This window comes from Mustela putorius, unplaced genomic scaffold (assembly GCF_011764305.1).
Source record: "Mustela putorius furo isolate JIRA1106 unplaced genomic scaffold, ASM1176430v1.1 tig00537248_pilon_pilon_pilon, whole genome shotgun sequence".
In the NCBI taxonomy this organism is placed as follows: Eukaryota; Metazoa; Chordata; class Mammalia; order Carnivora; family Mustelidae; genus Mustela; species Mustela putorius.
The window spans coordinates 11,359,474-11,376,875 of record NW_025422387.1 but is presented as its reverse complement, the minus strand read 5'-3'; the positions used below and the strand labels follow the sequence as shown (position 1 = coordinate 11,376,875).

Sequence of the window (17,402 nt, the reverse complement as noted above, 5' to 3'; positions counted from 1 at the left end):
TGGGTATTCGGGATTAGTTAGTGGTCGGCGCTGGGGTGACTCACACCTGTGCAAACTTCCTGTGGCATTGACCCAGGACCGCCCTGCCTGAGAGCCCAAGGCCTGGCCCCCAGGAAGCCTCAGTGGGAAGGAGATGGCAAGAGTTTTGGAAAGGTCTAGAGATGCCAGACTGACTGTGTTAGCTTGGGGTTGACTGTCCAGCTAGCGAAATGGAAGAAAAGAGGCTTTAGTTTGGTCCTTGCCAGAAAGCACAGAAAATGCTTGCCGAGTGGAAGGTAAAGCACCATGCCTGGTCTTATGAGGAGAAAGAAGAGAAGGAGCTTGGAGGATGCTGACATTTCTAACCAGGAAGGAACCTTGCTGTTCCCTGCTAGAGTCAGGCCCGTAGCACTCCCAGGAAGATGGGTCTTCAAGGAAGTCCATGGACCACATGGGGTGCTTTGGACAATGCAGATTCCAGGCTTCCCATCTAGACCCGCTACCTCAGACTGTCCAGGGGGCAAGTTCAGAGAAATTTTAACAGGACCCTCAGTTGATTCTGATGCCTCCTAAGTGTGAGAACTGCCTAACGTGACCACATGATGGCCGTGGGGATCCTGGTCTATCCTGGAAAGCAAGCCCACTGGAGGATGGCCTATACAGGGGACCATGGATGGCTGAGAAGGAGTAGAAGCCACATACGGAAGGCAGGTTCTTCAGTCCCATCTGGGAACAAGGGGCAACTAGTGAATAAATCCTCGTAGACGTAGAGATGGCCATAGAGCAGGGATTGGAGGGACTGTGGGGGAAGCATGAGGTTGGGTTCCCAGCCACAGCTAAGCCAGTGCTTCTCACCAAGGGGTACATTTTGCTTCCTCCCCAAAGGGACATTGGGCAATGTCTGGAGACATTTTGGATTGTCACATCGGGCAGGGACTGTGGAGGGAAGAAGGTAGTTCTTGGCATCTAATGGGCAGAGATCAGGACAGCTTCCCACAACAAAGATAGGTCCAGCTCCCAAGATACCAATAGTTCCAGGTTGAGAAACCCTGATCTAAACCAAAAGCACTCCAGGGAGCTGGGCAGGACCAACATTCATAAGTACTGGCAAAGGAGAGTCATCCTCCAGGCTTCTAAGAAGTCAAGACAGACCCTATCCCATCCATCTATGGGCTCCCAGTTTATTTATTGAAAGAAGAAATGATACATGAAAGTGACCAGGCTATTATTCAACAGATAAATACGTTCAACACCTCTACCCCATTGGAGGAAAAGCTCAAATCTGAATTTGAGGTTCTTCACCAGTATGCAGCTCAACCAAACGTCTCCCCCATCACCACTGTTCTCAGTGACTCTCAGCTAGGGGAACAGCAAGAAGGAAACATCTGACTTTCAGGCTTTCTCCACTGCTTATCGGTAGTGTGACCTTTGATGAGTTACCTAATCTCTCTGAGCTTAAGTTACCTTCGTTGTCAATGAAGACACCATGTTTAATTAGTTCTGACTATGTGTTGAGCATTTTACGCTCATGACCTTGTTTAACCCACAGGAGAGGAGGGGTGTGAAGTGGGTGTTGAATGTTGAGTAGGAGCTGGTTCCTGGCAGAGGGAGGATGAAAAGGCATTCCAGAGAGGTCAGGTATAAAGGTAAGAGCAGGCAACAGGGTGCTCTTTGGGAGGAAAAGAGAGTGGAGATCAGGACTGAGAATGATGGGAGGTAGGAGTCTGGAAGGGAAGCAGAGAATTCCTGAAGTCCTGTGCCTTGGGAACAAGACATAACAGCTCAGAAAGGGTCTGAGTATCCCTACCTGTGCCGTCCAACCCCCAGAGAACATGCTTTTTTCTCAGCAAAAGCGATGAATGCCTCCTTTCCCAGGCTTCCAAGACATTAAGTCCTTGGAACTTAATGTTCCAAGTCCTTGAGGGGCCACTGTCCAGTGCTATAACCGCCAGCCACATTTAGCTACTTAAATTTCATTAAAATTAGATAAAATTTTGGATTCAGTTTCTCACTGACCACGGGCACATTTCAAATACTCATTGCCACACGTAACCAGTGGCTATAAAATTGGACAATGTAGACGTAGGATGTTCTCATCATCACAGAAAGTTCTACCAGACCATGCTGGCTTAGAGCAACCTTGGCAGATTTATACAGAACCAGCATTTTCCCTTTATCTGTTTCTGTCTGATCAGCCCATGAACACAGTAGTGGAAAAAGTAACAGCAGGTGCCACACAGCTAAGGGCTATAAGCTTAACCTCGTTTAACCATTGCTGCAACCCCATGAACTAGATATTATTAACCTGCTTTAGAGATGAATCAATGGAGATTCAGACAGCATAAATATCCAAAGTTGCACAACTTATAACCAGCAGAGCCAAGAGTTGAACCCAATGCCACCCAACCGATAGCCCACCCTCTTAACCAGTAGCTTCCTGGTGGTTCCCGTAGGAACCCATGAAGCGGCTAGATCCCAGGGTGAGCAGATTCGCCGCAATTAACTAGATTTTCCCTCAGACCTGGTATCACTATCAGACTAGGAGCGGGGAATCTATGGAAATCTACTTCTGATTTTGCTCTTGGGTGAACGGAAACAAAATAGCTCAACCTGGGTGTTCCCCTTGGTCCCATATTAAAAATATTCCTCCCCAGCTTATCACACGGGCCTCTTAAATAAGTTTGTGTTGACAAAACACTTCAAATGCATTATTTAAACAGAGGTGTTAAAGGCTCTTAAAAAAGGAGCGAGGAGGGTGAGGATAAAAGCAGGTCTCCCTGAAGATTCAAGACAGACAAGCTATGTGAGCCATTTCGGAGTTGCCTAGGTAATTGTTCCCTGTAATGTTTGCAGACTGGCCTCATTCAGCAAGAGAGGTTGGATTCCTTGCTCTTTAGCCTCTGGCTTGGAGTAACTCCTTTCTCCTGTCTCTGCTTAAAAACGGAAGGATCTGGGGCGAGCATCAATCAGACCTAGTTTCAAATCTTCTCTGTGCTTACTGTGGGAGCCTGGGAAACATACATAACCTCTCTGGGCTCAGTTTTTGCCTCTGCAAAACAGTCTGTTGAGAGTAAATGAAGTCACTTCTCCACCAGCACCTGGTATGTTACAGACCCTCAAACAGTATCGGCCTTTCGTCTCTGCTGAAGCCCCAATTATAGTCACATGATATCATAAGATCGGGCGTTTCACAGCTGAGCGGAAGATGAGTGACATTTTGAGCAGCCATCTCAACAGAAAATTCCTCTGTTTATCACCATGTAGGTAAACCACTGGCTTGTGGAATGTCTGTAATCAAGAACCACTCCCAGTGTGTTTGGTGACATTTTCAAGAGGGTAAAACAGAATGTTCCCTCAGACAATTGCAGACCTCTCCATGTAGAAGAGTGGAAGTGGCTCTGACGCAGGCCACCAGCGCTTTGTGAAACACAGCGAGGAGGGGGTGTGACTGGCCCCGAGTGAACAGCTAGAGGGGCCACTCGGGCCCTGCCCTCAGAGCTCGAGCCCTGAATGACCATCAGCGCAGACTAGGGGTTGGGGGAAATGATGGCACCGGGATTATAAATCCCTAAAGCTGGGAAGGTAGAACAGAGGGCTAGGTAAGGGTAAGCCTTGATACCTGGGACCAAAATCAAGAGGGGCTCCAGAGAAGCCATGGTGCCCGAAGCTGGGGAGCAGACAGATGTTATAGAGTGAAAGTGGAAGGGAGGGTTAAAAAGAGGCCCGTTGTCAGGAAGCAGGAGGACAGAGCTCAGAGGGAAGAAGGACAGAGGTAAGGCAGAGCTGCTCAGAAGGTCTGGATTGTGATATGAAGTCAGTTCCATCTCAGCCATGACTTATCTCCATCTTTAGAGGATGACCAGGCTGCGGAACATAGCTGAGATTGTCTCCTCCCGAATCTGAGTTCAAGAGCAGAGAGCCAGGAAAGCTTTGCAGTTAAGAAGTCAGCATTTAGAGAACAAGTCTGGGTTTGAATCCCAACTCCTGCACATAGCTGTGTGATTGGGGCTAATGATTTAACCTTTCTGGGCCTCCATCTCCTTATCCAATGATGATTATGAGGATTATGATTATAGTAATGAAGGTGCTAATGATGGTGACAATGGAGGAGGATGGTGATGCTGGTAGGGATGGTGATGATGGTGATGATGAGAGTGATTATGGCAATGATGGTTATGCGGATGAGGAGAAGCTGGATGGTGATGATCATCAGAATAATGGTGGTGGTGGTGGTATCAATGGAAGTTTGGGTGGTGGTGGCGATGGTGATGATGGCAATAGTAATGATGGTGATGATGATGATGTGATGGTACTGGGGATGGTGATAGTGATGATGTGATTCTGTTGATGTGATGGTGGTGTTGGTGGTATTGATGGTGATGATGGTGATAGTGATGATGGTGGTGGTGATAGGGATGATGGTGGTGATGGTGGCAATGGTGATGATGACAATAGTAATGATGGTGATCTTGGTGTTGGTAGTGATGGTGATGACGGTGATGCTGGTGATGGTGATGAGGGTGGTGGGTGATGATGGTGATGTTAACAAGAGTGGTGGTGGTGATGACGGTGATGGTGATGAGGGTGGTGATGGTGATGGTGATGAGGGTGATGATGGTGATGGTGATGAAAGTGGTAGTGATGATGGCGATGGTGATGAGGGTGGTGGTGGTGATGACAGTGATGGTGATGAGAGTGGTGGTGGTGGTGGTGATGGTGATGAGGGTGGTGGTGATGGTGATAAGGGTGATGGTGGTGATGGTGATGAAAGTGGTAGTGATGATGGCGATGGTGATGAGGGTGGTGGTGGTGATGACAGTGATGGTGATGAGAGTGGTGGTGGTGGTGGTGATGGTGATGAAGGTGGTGGTGATGCTGGTGCTGGTGATGGTGATGAGGGTGGTGGTGATGGTGATAAGGGTGATGGTGGTGATGGTGATGAAAGTGGTAGTGGTGATGGTGATGAGGGTGGTGGTGGTGATGGTGATGAGGGTGGTGGGTGATGATGGTGATGTTGACGAGAGTGGTGGTGGTGAGAGTGGTGGTGGTGGTGGTGATGGTGATGAGGGTGGTGGTGGTGATGGTGATGAGGGTGGTGGGTGATGATGGTGATGTTGACAAGAGTGGTGGTGGTGATGATGAGGATGGTGGTGATGCTGGTGCTGGTGATGAGGGTGGTGGTGATGGTGGTGATGGTGATGAAAGTGGTAGTGGTGATGGTGATGAGGATGGTGGTGGTGATGAGAGTGGTGGTGGTGGTGGTGGTGATGGTGATGAGGGTGGTGGTGGTGATGGTGATGAGGGTGGTGGGTGATGATGGTGATGTTGTCGAGAGTGGTGGTGGTGATGGTGATGAGGGTGATAACGATGCTGATGAATGATGATAATGAGGGCCTCCAATTCAGAATGGCTGTGAATACTGGACTGAAAAACTGTGACCCTGAGCATCTTAGTGTCTGTCTCGCTTACAACATCCATAAAACATCGTTAATATCCATCCCTACCTCATAGAGTTGTCAAAAGGATTAAATTAAAACCCTTGTAAGGTGCTTGACACATAAATGCTTAATAAACACTAGCTATCATTTTTATGGTCTTATTTATTTTGTTGCTCTGTTCCCCTCATTTTCAGAATCATTTCTGTTTCTCTTGGTGCAGCTATCATTAGTCTCATTATTAGTGCTTATTCAGAATTAGGATGACCCATCACCCTGTCCCCCGGGGCTTGTTGTCTTCTCTGTCTGTCCTGCCTCCTACATCTGAAGTTGTCCAGGGTTCTGCTTCTGTGTCCCTGGATCTTTGAAATGGGGAAGTGAGAAGGAGGACCAAGGCCAGGTCATGGCCATCCGGAAGTGATGCCCACATAGTTGGGTATGTACCAGCCATCAGCGCCGACATCAGTGAGCTCACCTCTGTGCTTGGCGAGGGGGCTGCCTGCCTTCCCACATGTTGCTGGTGATTCTGCTGAGCAGCAAGCTGAGCACCCACAGCGTGTTGGCTCCGTGCAGAGTCCTGAAGATGACTGCAGAAATTCTGTACAGATGTAGGTCTTGCAGACCGGGGCCGTCAGCCTGTGCCCCCTGAGAGCATGCCTTTCTCACTTCCCCTACGTTGTCTTCCAGAGGTGTGGATGGCAAGTCACACAAACCGCTGCCCCTTGGCGTGGAGAATGACCGAGTCTTCAGTGACCTGTGGGGGAAGGACCATGTGCCCGTCATCCTCAACAACCCTTATTCAGAGAAGGAGCAGGTAAGCGGGTGGTGCCAGCTTGGCTCCCACACTGCACGGCTCCCTAAACCTTCCCCGGCGTGAAAAGGAGGGGAAGGGATGGCAAATATCAAACCATGTTGGGATGGGGATGAACCACCACACCTGGAGAGCTCAGGGGCTCTGAGGCCAGGAGCATGCCTCCTAGGAGATAGGTTTTGGCTTTGTTTTGCTTTGTTCATGATCTTGCCATTTTTTGAAATTCAATTCTGTTTTCACCAACAGAGGCACTCCCATGCCATTCACATCCCAAATTTAGAAAGTAAAGATACATGGTAAAAAGTTTTCCTCTCTCCCCTAATTCCAGCCACATTCCAGCAATTCCAGCAATATTTATCATTTCTTTCCGCAATACTTTACGCATAGACACACACACACACACACACACTGTTTTCATGCAAATGAGAACACATTGTACATATTTCTCTGCACCTTGCTTTTCACTTATCAACATATTCTGGTGATTACCCCCAATCTGTAGGGGAGGGAAGGCCTGGCACTTTTTCACAGCTGTATAATATTCCATTGCATGGCTCTGCCGCACCTACTGAGCCGATCCTCCATAATGGGCACTTAGGTCCTTGCCGGTATTCTGCCATGACATTGCCTAAATGCCCCGCATGGCACATGGGCAATCTTTTCAACAGCATAAATTCCTAGACATGGAATTGCTGGCTCAGCGATCATATACATTTGTGATTGGGGCAGAAATGGAGAAATGGCTCACCGTAAGCATTGTCCCAATCCTACCAGCTAAGCAGGAGAGCAGTGGTATCCCCCACAGTGGTATTAGCCTCACCAGTCTAACGTATTATCAAACTTTCGGTCTTTGCCAGTTTGCTGAGGTGTGTTTTGGCAGCTGAGTCGTTGTTTCTGAGCATAGAGAGATTTGGCTAGAGATAGTGCCTCATTCCCACCTGCTTGGGCAGCTTACAGACCAGGCCAGTGCAACCCTATTAAAGCAGACGAATTTGCTACCTATCCTCTGCACTGCAACGATTTATGGGAGGAATGGTGTGTGGGAGGTCACAACAGGGAGATGGCCCAAGTCTCCTTCTTCTCATCCATCCTAGATGGCACGGGGCAGGTGGCCAGGTTCTGTCTTCTGATGTATCTGGATGGATGGCACCTTTCACTACCAGCTCACCTGAGCAATGACCCAAGGCCTCTCTACATAGCCTCCCAAGGGAAGGAGGGAACATTCCAGAGCCTCAGCGGGGATTGCTTTCCCTAGCAGCTGATAGCTAGCCAGGAAGATAAGATGTCAGGGATTCTGCGGTAGGTCAGAGCTTGCTCCCCCTGGCTAGTGACTCACCCTCTTGCAGTGACATCTAGGAATGCTTGGAGGAGGAACACCAATAGAGACATCTATTATGCTGTCCTCAAAACTCAGGGCCACACCGTGAGCTGTGAGGGCGCTATTTTCCATTCATGATTAATCGAGCAAATGAAGTTAACATTCTTCTTTGTATTTCCTTTCTTAACTGAAAAGAAAGGAGTATTGCCATAATTCAAATCCTTGCAAGACAAAAGAAGAACAGAAAGAGACGGCCTCAGGCTAGACCCAGGCTCTGGACATGATTTGTTAGGTCTGTACTACATTGCCTTAAAGGATAATTTGTATTTGTACTTTGAATTTACTGCCAGTGTTTTAAAATTTTATATAAGTGTTGTATTCACAGCTTCTCTTTAAAAAGGTGGACACACTGACCACCTCGAGCCTATATTCTTATGAGACAATAATCTGCATGGACAGAGCATGGGCTTTCCAGTTTGCCACAATCCCCACCACTCCCTATTGTACCCCTCCCCTTAAGACCATTGTCTGTTGTTTCTTTTTGTAACATTAGTACTATTGATTTTCTTAGGATGAAAGGGAAATATTTTTATACCCATGACTTTATTGTAAGTGGCAGGTAAAAATAAACCAGGAGTTTTGTATGTTTCAGGAAACACGAGAAAGATTTCTTATTTTACAGAAATGAAGACTATTCTTATGTGTTTAACATGCAGCCGAGTGTTTCATCTTGAAATTAGCTAGCCTGCTTGGCTAATTTACCTTACCTACGTACCTATCCCTCCAGGTGTCAGAGTTTATAACTGCTGGTTTGCATTAACTCCTGAGACCTGACCTACAGAGACAAAACAGAGGATGCTTTGACCCCGCCAGAAAGACCCTTAAAGTCACTGCTGAATTCTAAGCAATGGCAGGATGATGGCCATTTCCTTTTATGTTGCTTACCTCGGTTTGACAGTGATAGCTTAGAAACCATAACCTTGAACTTCAGGCCTGAGGAGTGGGACTCTCAATATTGGGAATGGGGCAGAAGTGATTAATAAGACCACTGGCCCTCTTTTCAGAGCTTCATGGTGCAATGATCAGTGTCTTAGGTCAGGCAGGCTGTTCTAATTCCAGAATTCCATGAACTGGGTGGCTTACAAAAAACACATTTATTTCTCACAGTTCTAGAGGCTGGGAAGTCCAAGATCAAGGCTACAGCAGTTCAGGGTCTGCTGAGAGCCCACTTCCTGGTTCATGGCAGAGGTCTTCTCTCCCTGTGTCCTCACAGGGCAGAAGAGGCATCTCTCTGGGTCTCTTTTAGAAGGTGATTTAATCCCTTCCCCAAGCCCCCACCCACGAATGCCCCCACTCACGAATACCCCCACTTTGGGGATTAGATTTCAACATATGCATTTGGGAGTCAGAGGGACTTAAACATTTTGGCCATAGCCATCAGGGAGGGGTGCTGAGGACTTGCCTTAGAGCTCCTCAAAAATGGTCGTTCCCTTTGCCTGGAGAAGGAGAGACAGTGCTGGGCAAGGTAGGAACAATCACATCTTCCTAAAGATAAGATAGTTTTAGAATAGGGAGCCTCTAGATTCAGGACATGCAGATCAGCAGGCTTGGGGAAGGGATTAGATCACCTTCTAAAAGAGACCCAGAGAGATGCCTCTTCTGCCCTGTGAGGACACAGGGAGAGAAGACCTCTGCCATGAACCAGGAAGTGGGCTCTCAGCAGACCCTGAACTGCTGTAGCCTTGATCTTGGACTTCCCAGCCTCTAGAACTGTGAGAAATAAATGTGTTTTTTGTAAGCCACCCAGTTCATGGAATTCTGGAATTAGAACAGCCTGCCTGACCTAAGACACTTGCCAGGAGGTACATTCTCTCTTTTATCACCGGCAAATCCTCAGTGTCGTTTTGACCCCAAAACCACCGGCTATCAAGATCACCCTGACTCCGTTGTCTGTGCCTCAGTTTTCCAAATGCATCTCAGAGATACAGCTGGAAGAGGGTAGAGAGCTAAGTGGCTGGGTATATGTGAGTCCCAGCCCCAGCGCTATGGAAGCAGCCTTGTTACTTCCTGCTAGACATCTCCATAGCCACAGTGCTGGGAAATGTTTCCCAGGCCGAGCAAATTAATAGAAAACGTAATGTTCTTCTTTTCACCCTTAAAGACCGGCGTATATGCCTCGCTTCTTCTCTACCTGCTCAAAGCCACTTTACCTGGAGCTTTCCAGACCGGCTTCCTTCCTCCCAGTTGTAACCCACATTCTTTGCTTTTTTAGGCATCTGCGGGGGGGGGGGGGTAGCATTGTTAATAACACAAAAAGAGACCCAGCCACTACCTGCCTTCCTGAGTCAGGACGAGACAGGGGGAGGTGAAAAAAACAGCTGGTCTGCATTTCCCCCAAGGACGGGGCCAAAGGGGACAGAGTCCAGGGGAAGCAGAGTGGATACAGGCTAGACAAGAGAAAGAACTTCCTGATTCAGAAGACTGTTAGCTCCCTGAAGGAATAGTGAGGTCTTCCCCTTCCTTCCTGATTCTCTCCTCTATCCGCAGTCAAGGAAAATCAGCCACAGAAGCACCTTCTCTTCAGTCGGTCTCTGGAGGCTGAGATGTTCATCTCTATCTAGTGGTGATTTTTCTTGCTAACGGTTTCTGCAGGCGGTACAGCCAGTGAGACTCCAGTCCCTCGTCACCAGAACACAGTGTGTGAGTGACTGTAGTGCTCGTCTTCTTTTCTTTTTTTTCCTTTATTTGAAGATGGATAGCAGGAGTAGGAGCAGGGAGCCTGACATGGGACCCGATTCCAGGACCCTAGGATCAAATGACCTGAGCCGAAGGCAGATGCTTAACTGACCCATGTAACGCTCGTCTTTAAACATCCCTTTGCAAACCCTCTCTGGCCTGGGCTGGTAGATAGAATAAATCAGCTCCCCCATCACCAAACCTTTACCTGACCCCTGCCACATGCGTAGCCCTGGGGTAGAAACAAAGATGACCAAACCTCTCCCTCCCTCCCATAAGACCTTCACGGATGAATGTGGGGAGACAGACACCAGTACAGTGCTATTAATCCTAAAATACAAAGGGACACAAAACACTGTGGGAACATAAATACCTCAGCAGGCATCAGGAAGTGTTTAGCTGAAGAGGTAACATTTGAACTGGGTTTGGAAGGTCATAATAGGAATTTGCCAAGTAGAAAGTAGGAAAAGGTATTATAGTAAAAGGAACCACTGTGGCAGATACACTGCTTTTTTTTTTTTTTTTTTTTTTCTTGCTAAGGATCATTGTTGGACCTCTGAGGTCATCTTTAGGGCTGATACCACCTGGGACACATATGGACTTTTGACACCATTCTTAAGGCTCTTGACATAAGAATCCCCTTAAGTGAAAATGCTGCCCTATGTAAATGTCTTGAGAAACTGCCCTTGGTCCATTCTCCCTGCAAAACCTCAGCATTTGAATCAAGCCTTTCTCTGCTTCCCTTCTTTTCTTTTCTTTCTTTCTTTCTTTTTTTTTTTTTTTTTAAGATTTATTTATTGAGGGGCGCCTGGGTGGCTCAGTCGGTTAAGCATCTGCCTTCGGCTCACTCAGGCCATGATCCCCGTGTCCTGGGATCGAGTGAGTTGGGCTCCCTGCTCAGTGGGGAATCTGCTTCCCCCTCTCCCTCGAACCCCTCTTCCCCTCATACCTTGTGCTCTCTCTCTCTCTCTCTCAAATAAATAAATAAAATCGTTTTTTTTTTAAGATTTTATTTATTTATTTGACAGACAGAGATCACAAGTAGGCAGAGAGGCAGGCAGAGAGAGAAGAGGAAGCAGGCTCCCTGCTGAGCAGAGAGCCCGATGCAGGGCTCCATCCCAGGACCCTGGGATCATGACCTGAGCTGAAGGCAGAGGCTTTAGCCCCCCGAGCCACCCAGGTGCCCCAATAAATAAAATCTTTTTTTAAAACGATTTTACTTATTTGAAAGGGAGGGGCAGATGGGGAAAGAGAAAATCTTCAGCCGACTTCATGTCCAAGCAGAGGCCGATGCGGGGCTCGATCTCACGACCCCGCGATCATGACCTGAGTCAAAATCAAGAGTTGGGTCCTTAACTGACTGAGCCACTCAGGCGCCCCTGTGCTTCCCTTCTTATTAGGCAATTCTTTCCTTACCTGCCAGATTTGCTTTCCGAAGGGGGAAAGCGTGAATTGTGTCCTGCTTCAGGGCCGAATGTCTATTTTTCAGTTACTTATTAAGCATCAGTCTGCTCCGTGGATGTGAGGAAGGATTTTGGGTCTGGGGGAGGTGGGATTTCCAATACGGCTCCCCTGTCTTATTCAACTCTCTGCCCTTCTCTCCAGCCTCTTGCTGACACTGGCAATCAGGTAGTCAGATAGATGACTGTTACATCAAAATCCCCCTGCCCACCACCTCATCTGGAGCCTGGCATTTCCTCACCCCTGGGGACACGGAGCTTGCTAGCTGCTTTCAAAATGTCAAAATCTGTTGAGAAGCTTTTCTGTACTATGAAGTGTTAGCATTATCCCAGTGCCTAGAAAGCCCCAAATTAGGAGGCGAGGGGAGGGGGAGTCCTCGTGGGTCCCCAGCGATCAGAGGATCAGAGGGGGGACAGGTCGCCTCTCCGCCCAGGCACACACCCCAGCTGTCCAGCGGGTGCTGGCTTTGCTGAAAGCCGAAAGCAGGCAGCCAGCCCCAGCGGGGCTGCCGCATCTCAGTGAAGGCAAACAGGCGACACTCCCTGCCTCTCAGCGACAACCCAGCCAGCTGCCGGGAAACATGCACGTTAATGACAGCAGGGTAAAAGTAACAAGAACGTGGATCCCCGTGCCCCGTTGTAGGGTGTGGCCATTCGGACTCTTGGACTCCCCAGCCCCAGCTCTGGGGACCTCTCCGTTTGGGTCTCCTCCTCCCGGTGACCTTGGCCAGACTACAAAACAGCATCTGCACGGAGGCCCGTTTCCTAACAGGCTCGTCCAGTTCTGGGGAGGTGAGGTGAGATGACCACGTCTGTGAGAATAGCAGCTGATAATGTGTGTTGAGCCCCGTCGGGCGTGGTGCTGAGCACCTCAGGTCCCCAGTCTCACGGAGCCCCCCCCACTCCAACCCAATGAAGTACTGTCGCCCCCATTTTACAGATGACTGAACTGAGGCACAGAGGGTTCACTTGAGGAAGGTCACGTGACTAGTGAGGGGCCAAGCCCCACAGCCCGCTCTTAATGCTTAAGAACACAGCACAGAATGAGGGCTCTAAAATGTGCATTATCATCATTATTATTATTGCCGTTGTTTTCTTTGGCTGATTACGGTCAGGTTCGTTTAGGTACAGTTTTACTGCTCTTTGTTGCATGGCTAACGTGAGACCGATAGCGCGGGAAGCACATCTCCGTGCCTGGAAAGGGAATGTGAGTAGCCACCAAGTCTCGGTGACAGAGCTGCCCCCTCTCCCTTTGTGACTCCTTGTTGATCGTGATCAAGGCAGCGTGCGTCTTTCTGCTGCAGGGCTGAGGGTCAGGCTCTAGGAGTCCACAGGGGCCGGCAGCCAGGGTCTACAGTAGAAAGCCCAGACTTGGAGGACCTGAACCCCACGGCCTGCTCTGTTGCCTGTTAGCTGTTAATTTGAAGATAGTCATTTCACCTCTCAGAGCCTCTGTCTTCCCCTCCCAAAGATGGGTCACCACGAGGAGGAGGAGATGTCCAGCAGCATAGCCCTGCTCAGCCACCAAATAGCCATTTGCTAAACATTGCTCATGATGGAAGTTGAGAAGTTCACCATCTGGGCATTGTCTTTTCATCAAATGGTTGCCTTGACTTCCAGTAACTTCCAGAAACTTCCACGTCTGAGATGAGCTACAGACATCACACACACACAGCAGTTATCATACTGTCATAGGTTGCCCTCAAACTGGAGACCAAGAAAAAGCCTCAACAAAGATACTTTCTGGGAACGGATGTGGAACGGAGTCTCCCTCAGCCCCCAGTGACAGCAGAATCCAAACCTTGCTGATATTTTGCTTCCCTCTACCCACGCCATCACCAGCTGGTGACCCTCGGGCTTCTTCTCAGTCGATTCGCCATGAGACCAGCCCTCCAGGTCCTGCTACCCCAGGTAGGCAGAGCCAGGGCGGAGCCAGGAAGCGGGGCCTGAATGGATGGGGGTTTGGGTTCAGCCCTGCAGGAATTTCCACATATTTTGCTAACTGTTTGTTTTAATAGTGAGTATGTTCAAAGCAAGCTGTCCTGACTGTTTCCAGTGGGACAATGATGTCTGGTTCAGGAATCGGCGATACCACGCCCACGCTTATTCACGGCATCAAACCACATTCGTGTTCTTTTCCCAGATAAGCCAAGTTAGGTCAAAGTCCTTTTTCTCCCACACTGTGCACACGGACACCCCTCCAAACAGAGATTCTCAGAGGTTCATAAGACTTTCATTTTCTGAGTGTCGCAAGATACCTTGTAAGGTAAAAAGCTCAAAACATGATCACAAGCCTTGTGCATTTTAAATACTTAGCAAGTTAATGCTTTTAATCAACGCATGCACATAGTACACACGTAATAGAATGGGGTTGGACCACAAGATCATTACAGGATTTCTTTTAAAATCAATTCCTTGTGCTCATATACATTTGGTCTGGTAATGGGACCAAGTTCAAAGTTGTCTAATAACATCTGGCCACTTGGCAATATCAGTGCCACGTCAGCATCTACTCAGCAATGTAACTTAACGTACTTAAAGACCCCTTTAAGACGTAACTTAAAGACCCCTTCCCTTCAGAGGCCCTTGTCTATCCCAGCTGTGGGATAGCTGGTCTGGCTGTGGAGCACCTCCTTGTAATCACCCTCTGCAGAAAATAGCCTGTTGAATCGGGGATGGGGGGGAGAAAAAGGGGGGGAGAGAGTCAGTGATTTCGAGCTTCCTTGGAGTCATTATACAGAATGAATCGCTTTAGAAATAATGCTTTGAATACACTACTAGGAAATTATACTGGAAAGTCCGAAGCACAGTTGGTTAAGTTTTATAAGTAGCAGTTTTTTCCATCACACAGATGGGGGGTGCCTGCCTGCTTATTTATGTGTCTGCCATCCTGGACCCTGACGGGCCTCAGCTCACAACCCGGTTACGCTTGCTGCCCATGGTGCTGCTTGAGACGGCCGTGGAGGGCACGATGTGTGTGTCTGGCCCCTGGGGTGGCTGGCACGGTCCCCAGCTCAGGCCCAGGAGGCTGCCCTCATTTTAGGACAATCCAAGCAGGACGGGCTGCTGCAGGCCTAGAAGGGAGACGCTGTCCCGGGCGCCAACAGTCAGAGTCAGAAGCTACTTGCTTCGTACAGGTTTGGGCTCTAGCTCCTGGATTATTTCCTAGGGCTGTTATCACAAAACATCACAGACTGGGTGGTTTAAACAGCAGGAACATTCTGGAGGCTGGAGATCTCCTGAAATCAAGGTGTTGACGGGTTGGGTGGTTCCGAGGGCCGTGAGGGAGAATCCTCCCCAGGGCTCTCTCCGAGCTTGTGGATGGCGTCCTTGTGTTTGTGCGGCCTGGTCCCTGGGTGCGGGTCTGTCTCGAAATTTGCCCTCTTTCTAAGTGGAGTAGGGCCCACCCAAAAGACCTCACTTTAACTTAATGACCTCACTAGAGACCCCAAATAAGACCATAATCTGAGGTGCTGGGGGTTAGGACACCAGCCTATGAATCTGGGAGGGACATAGTTTGGACCCTAACAATTCCTAAAATGTTGTATCTCCCAAGAGCCCTCCGTTCCTGCTGTCACGTGCTTGTCCCCAGTTCACAGTGAGCTCCTGACTGTGACAGCCCATAACTGGGGAAGGGCAAGGGGCTTGGCTTCTGTTTCTAGATCTTCCAGATCCTGAGGCCTTGTGTCTGTCTTCCTGCCTTAAAAGCCCCCTTCCTGCACCTTCCCGTCACTTCTGCTCCTTACTCCCCAACTTCCGCAGAAGGCTCGCGGTCCTCCCCTGCCTGCGGCTGTCTGTTCTGCTTCTGGCACCCTACTCTCCTGCACCTCCCACCCCACCACAGCTGCTGCAGCTATGCCCCGCCCTCCCGGCTTCCCCCCTGCACCATGGCATCCGCCCTCCCCGCCCCCCCCTGTGCCCCACCCACCCTCCTGCCTTGGGTCTCTCTGCCCTCACCCTCTCCCTCCCACAACCCCTGCGGTCGTGTGTCCTAACCCTTAGCTTTGAAAAGCTCCCCCCCTCCCCGAATCAGGCAGCTTCAAGAGTCCCCCGGTCTCTACTCAATCAAGACAAAAGCCTTTGGCTTAGCATCCAAGGGGCTCTACAGTTTTGAAATGCACTTAGATCACGTGTTTGTTGACTTGGGCTGCCATCACGAAATACCACAGGCTGGGTGGCATAGACGTAGGAAGTTATTTCTCATAGTTCTGGAGGTTAGCAGTCTGAGGTCAAGCCACCAGCATGGTATTGTCGGGCGAGGGCTCCCATCCTGGCGTGGAGACAGCCACCTCCACTGTGTCCTTATTCTGCCTTTCTGTGTGTGCGTGGAGAGAGAAAGAGAAAGAGGTTTCTCTTATTATTATTATTAGGCCACCAATCCTATCAGATTAGGTCCTACTCTTATGGCCTCTTTTTTTTAAGGTTTTATTTATTTATTTAAGAGAGAGAGCACACAAGCTCTCTTGTGTGCAAAGGGACAAAGAGCAGAGGCAGAGGGGGAAGCAGGCTCCCCACTGATCAGAGAGCCCAACGTGGGGCTCGATCCCAAGACCCCGGGATCATGACCTGAGCCGAAGGCAGACACTTAACTGACTGAGCCACCCAGCCACCCCTGTTATGGCCTCTTTTCATCTTAGTTACTTCCCAAGGTCCTGGCTCCAACCGGTTAGGGCTTTAGCGTATGAATTCAGGAGGGACGCAGTTCAGTCCGTGGTGGACCTCAGGTGTTTGTTGAGTATGTACTATGGGCTGGACACTGGTCTAGGGGCTGGACATAGAGCAAAGTAGACAGTGGGTAGGCGGAAAACTCTATCTGTATGTAAGTATCTGTAGACTTTATATATACGGGTCTGTAAGTCGTAAGATGTAGATACATGCAGATACGTATACCCTCGCAAGTGCAGTGAAAAGTGCCTTGAAGAAAAATAAAGCATGCAAAGGGAGTAGAGGTTACCAGGGGTGGGGCACTGTTTTAAAGGGTGATCAGGAAAGATCTCTAATGCTGTGCCGTTTAAGCAGATGGGGACATAAGTGAAACAACCTAAGCGGTCAGCCACTGGAGGTCAATTCGTTGGCTCAAGAGCCTGCAGTTTGAGGTGCCTGGGTGGCTCAGTGGGTTAAAACCTCTGCCTTCAGCTCAGGTCATGATGCCAGGGTCCTGGGATCGAGTCCCGCATCGGGTTCCCCACTCAGTGAAGAGTCAGCTTCTCCCTCTACCCCTGCCCCCCTGCTCATGATCTCTTGGTCTCTCATCCTCTCTCTCAAACAAATAAAATCTTTTAAAAAAAAAAAAAACAAACAAATGAGTGTCACCATGTGCCAATAAAACTTTATTTACGGACACTGAAATTTGAACTTCCTGTATCTTGTGTATGTCATGAAACATCAGTCTGCTTTTGATACTTTTATTCGTCAGGCGAAGAATGAAGAAACCATCCTTAGCTTCTGGGATGTGTGAAAACAGGCAGTGGTTGAGCTTTGGCCCATGGGCTGCAGTTTGCAGAACCCTGCACGCAGCTGGATGAGAGTGGGGACCATGGTAGGTCCAAGAACATGAGTCCCCGGCACATAGCAGGTGCTCAACAGGTTATTTGTTGAAGGAGAGGGAGGAGAGAAGGGCGGAGAAGGCAGAGGGAAAGGGTGTCAGGGCGCCTACAAAGCTG

At 49.1% G+C, this 17,402-nt stretch overlaps 1 protein-coding gene across 10 annotated transcripts in view; it reads left to right on the top strand.

The window, feature by feature from the left end:
• The window catches only part of NOS1 (nitric oxide synthase 1), a 170,402-nt gene that overhangs the window by 96,125 nt on the left and 56,875 nt on the right, over positions 1–17,402 (top strand). For 8 of the 10 annotated variants that reach the window (XM_013056573.2, XM_013056571.2, XM_045073742.1 and 5 more), the window contains exons 3-4: positions 6,102–6,228; positions 13,582–13,650. In XM_013056573.2, coding sequence (XP_012912027.1) covers positions 6,102–6,228; positions 13,582–13,650 — 196 coding nt within the window. The remainder of the gene's footprint in view (positions 1–6,101; positions 6,229–13,581; positions 13,651–17,402) is intronic. The other 2 variants (XM_045073748.1, XM_045073746.1) reach the window with 1 other exon arrangement.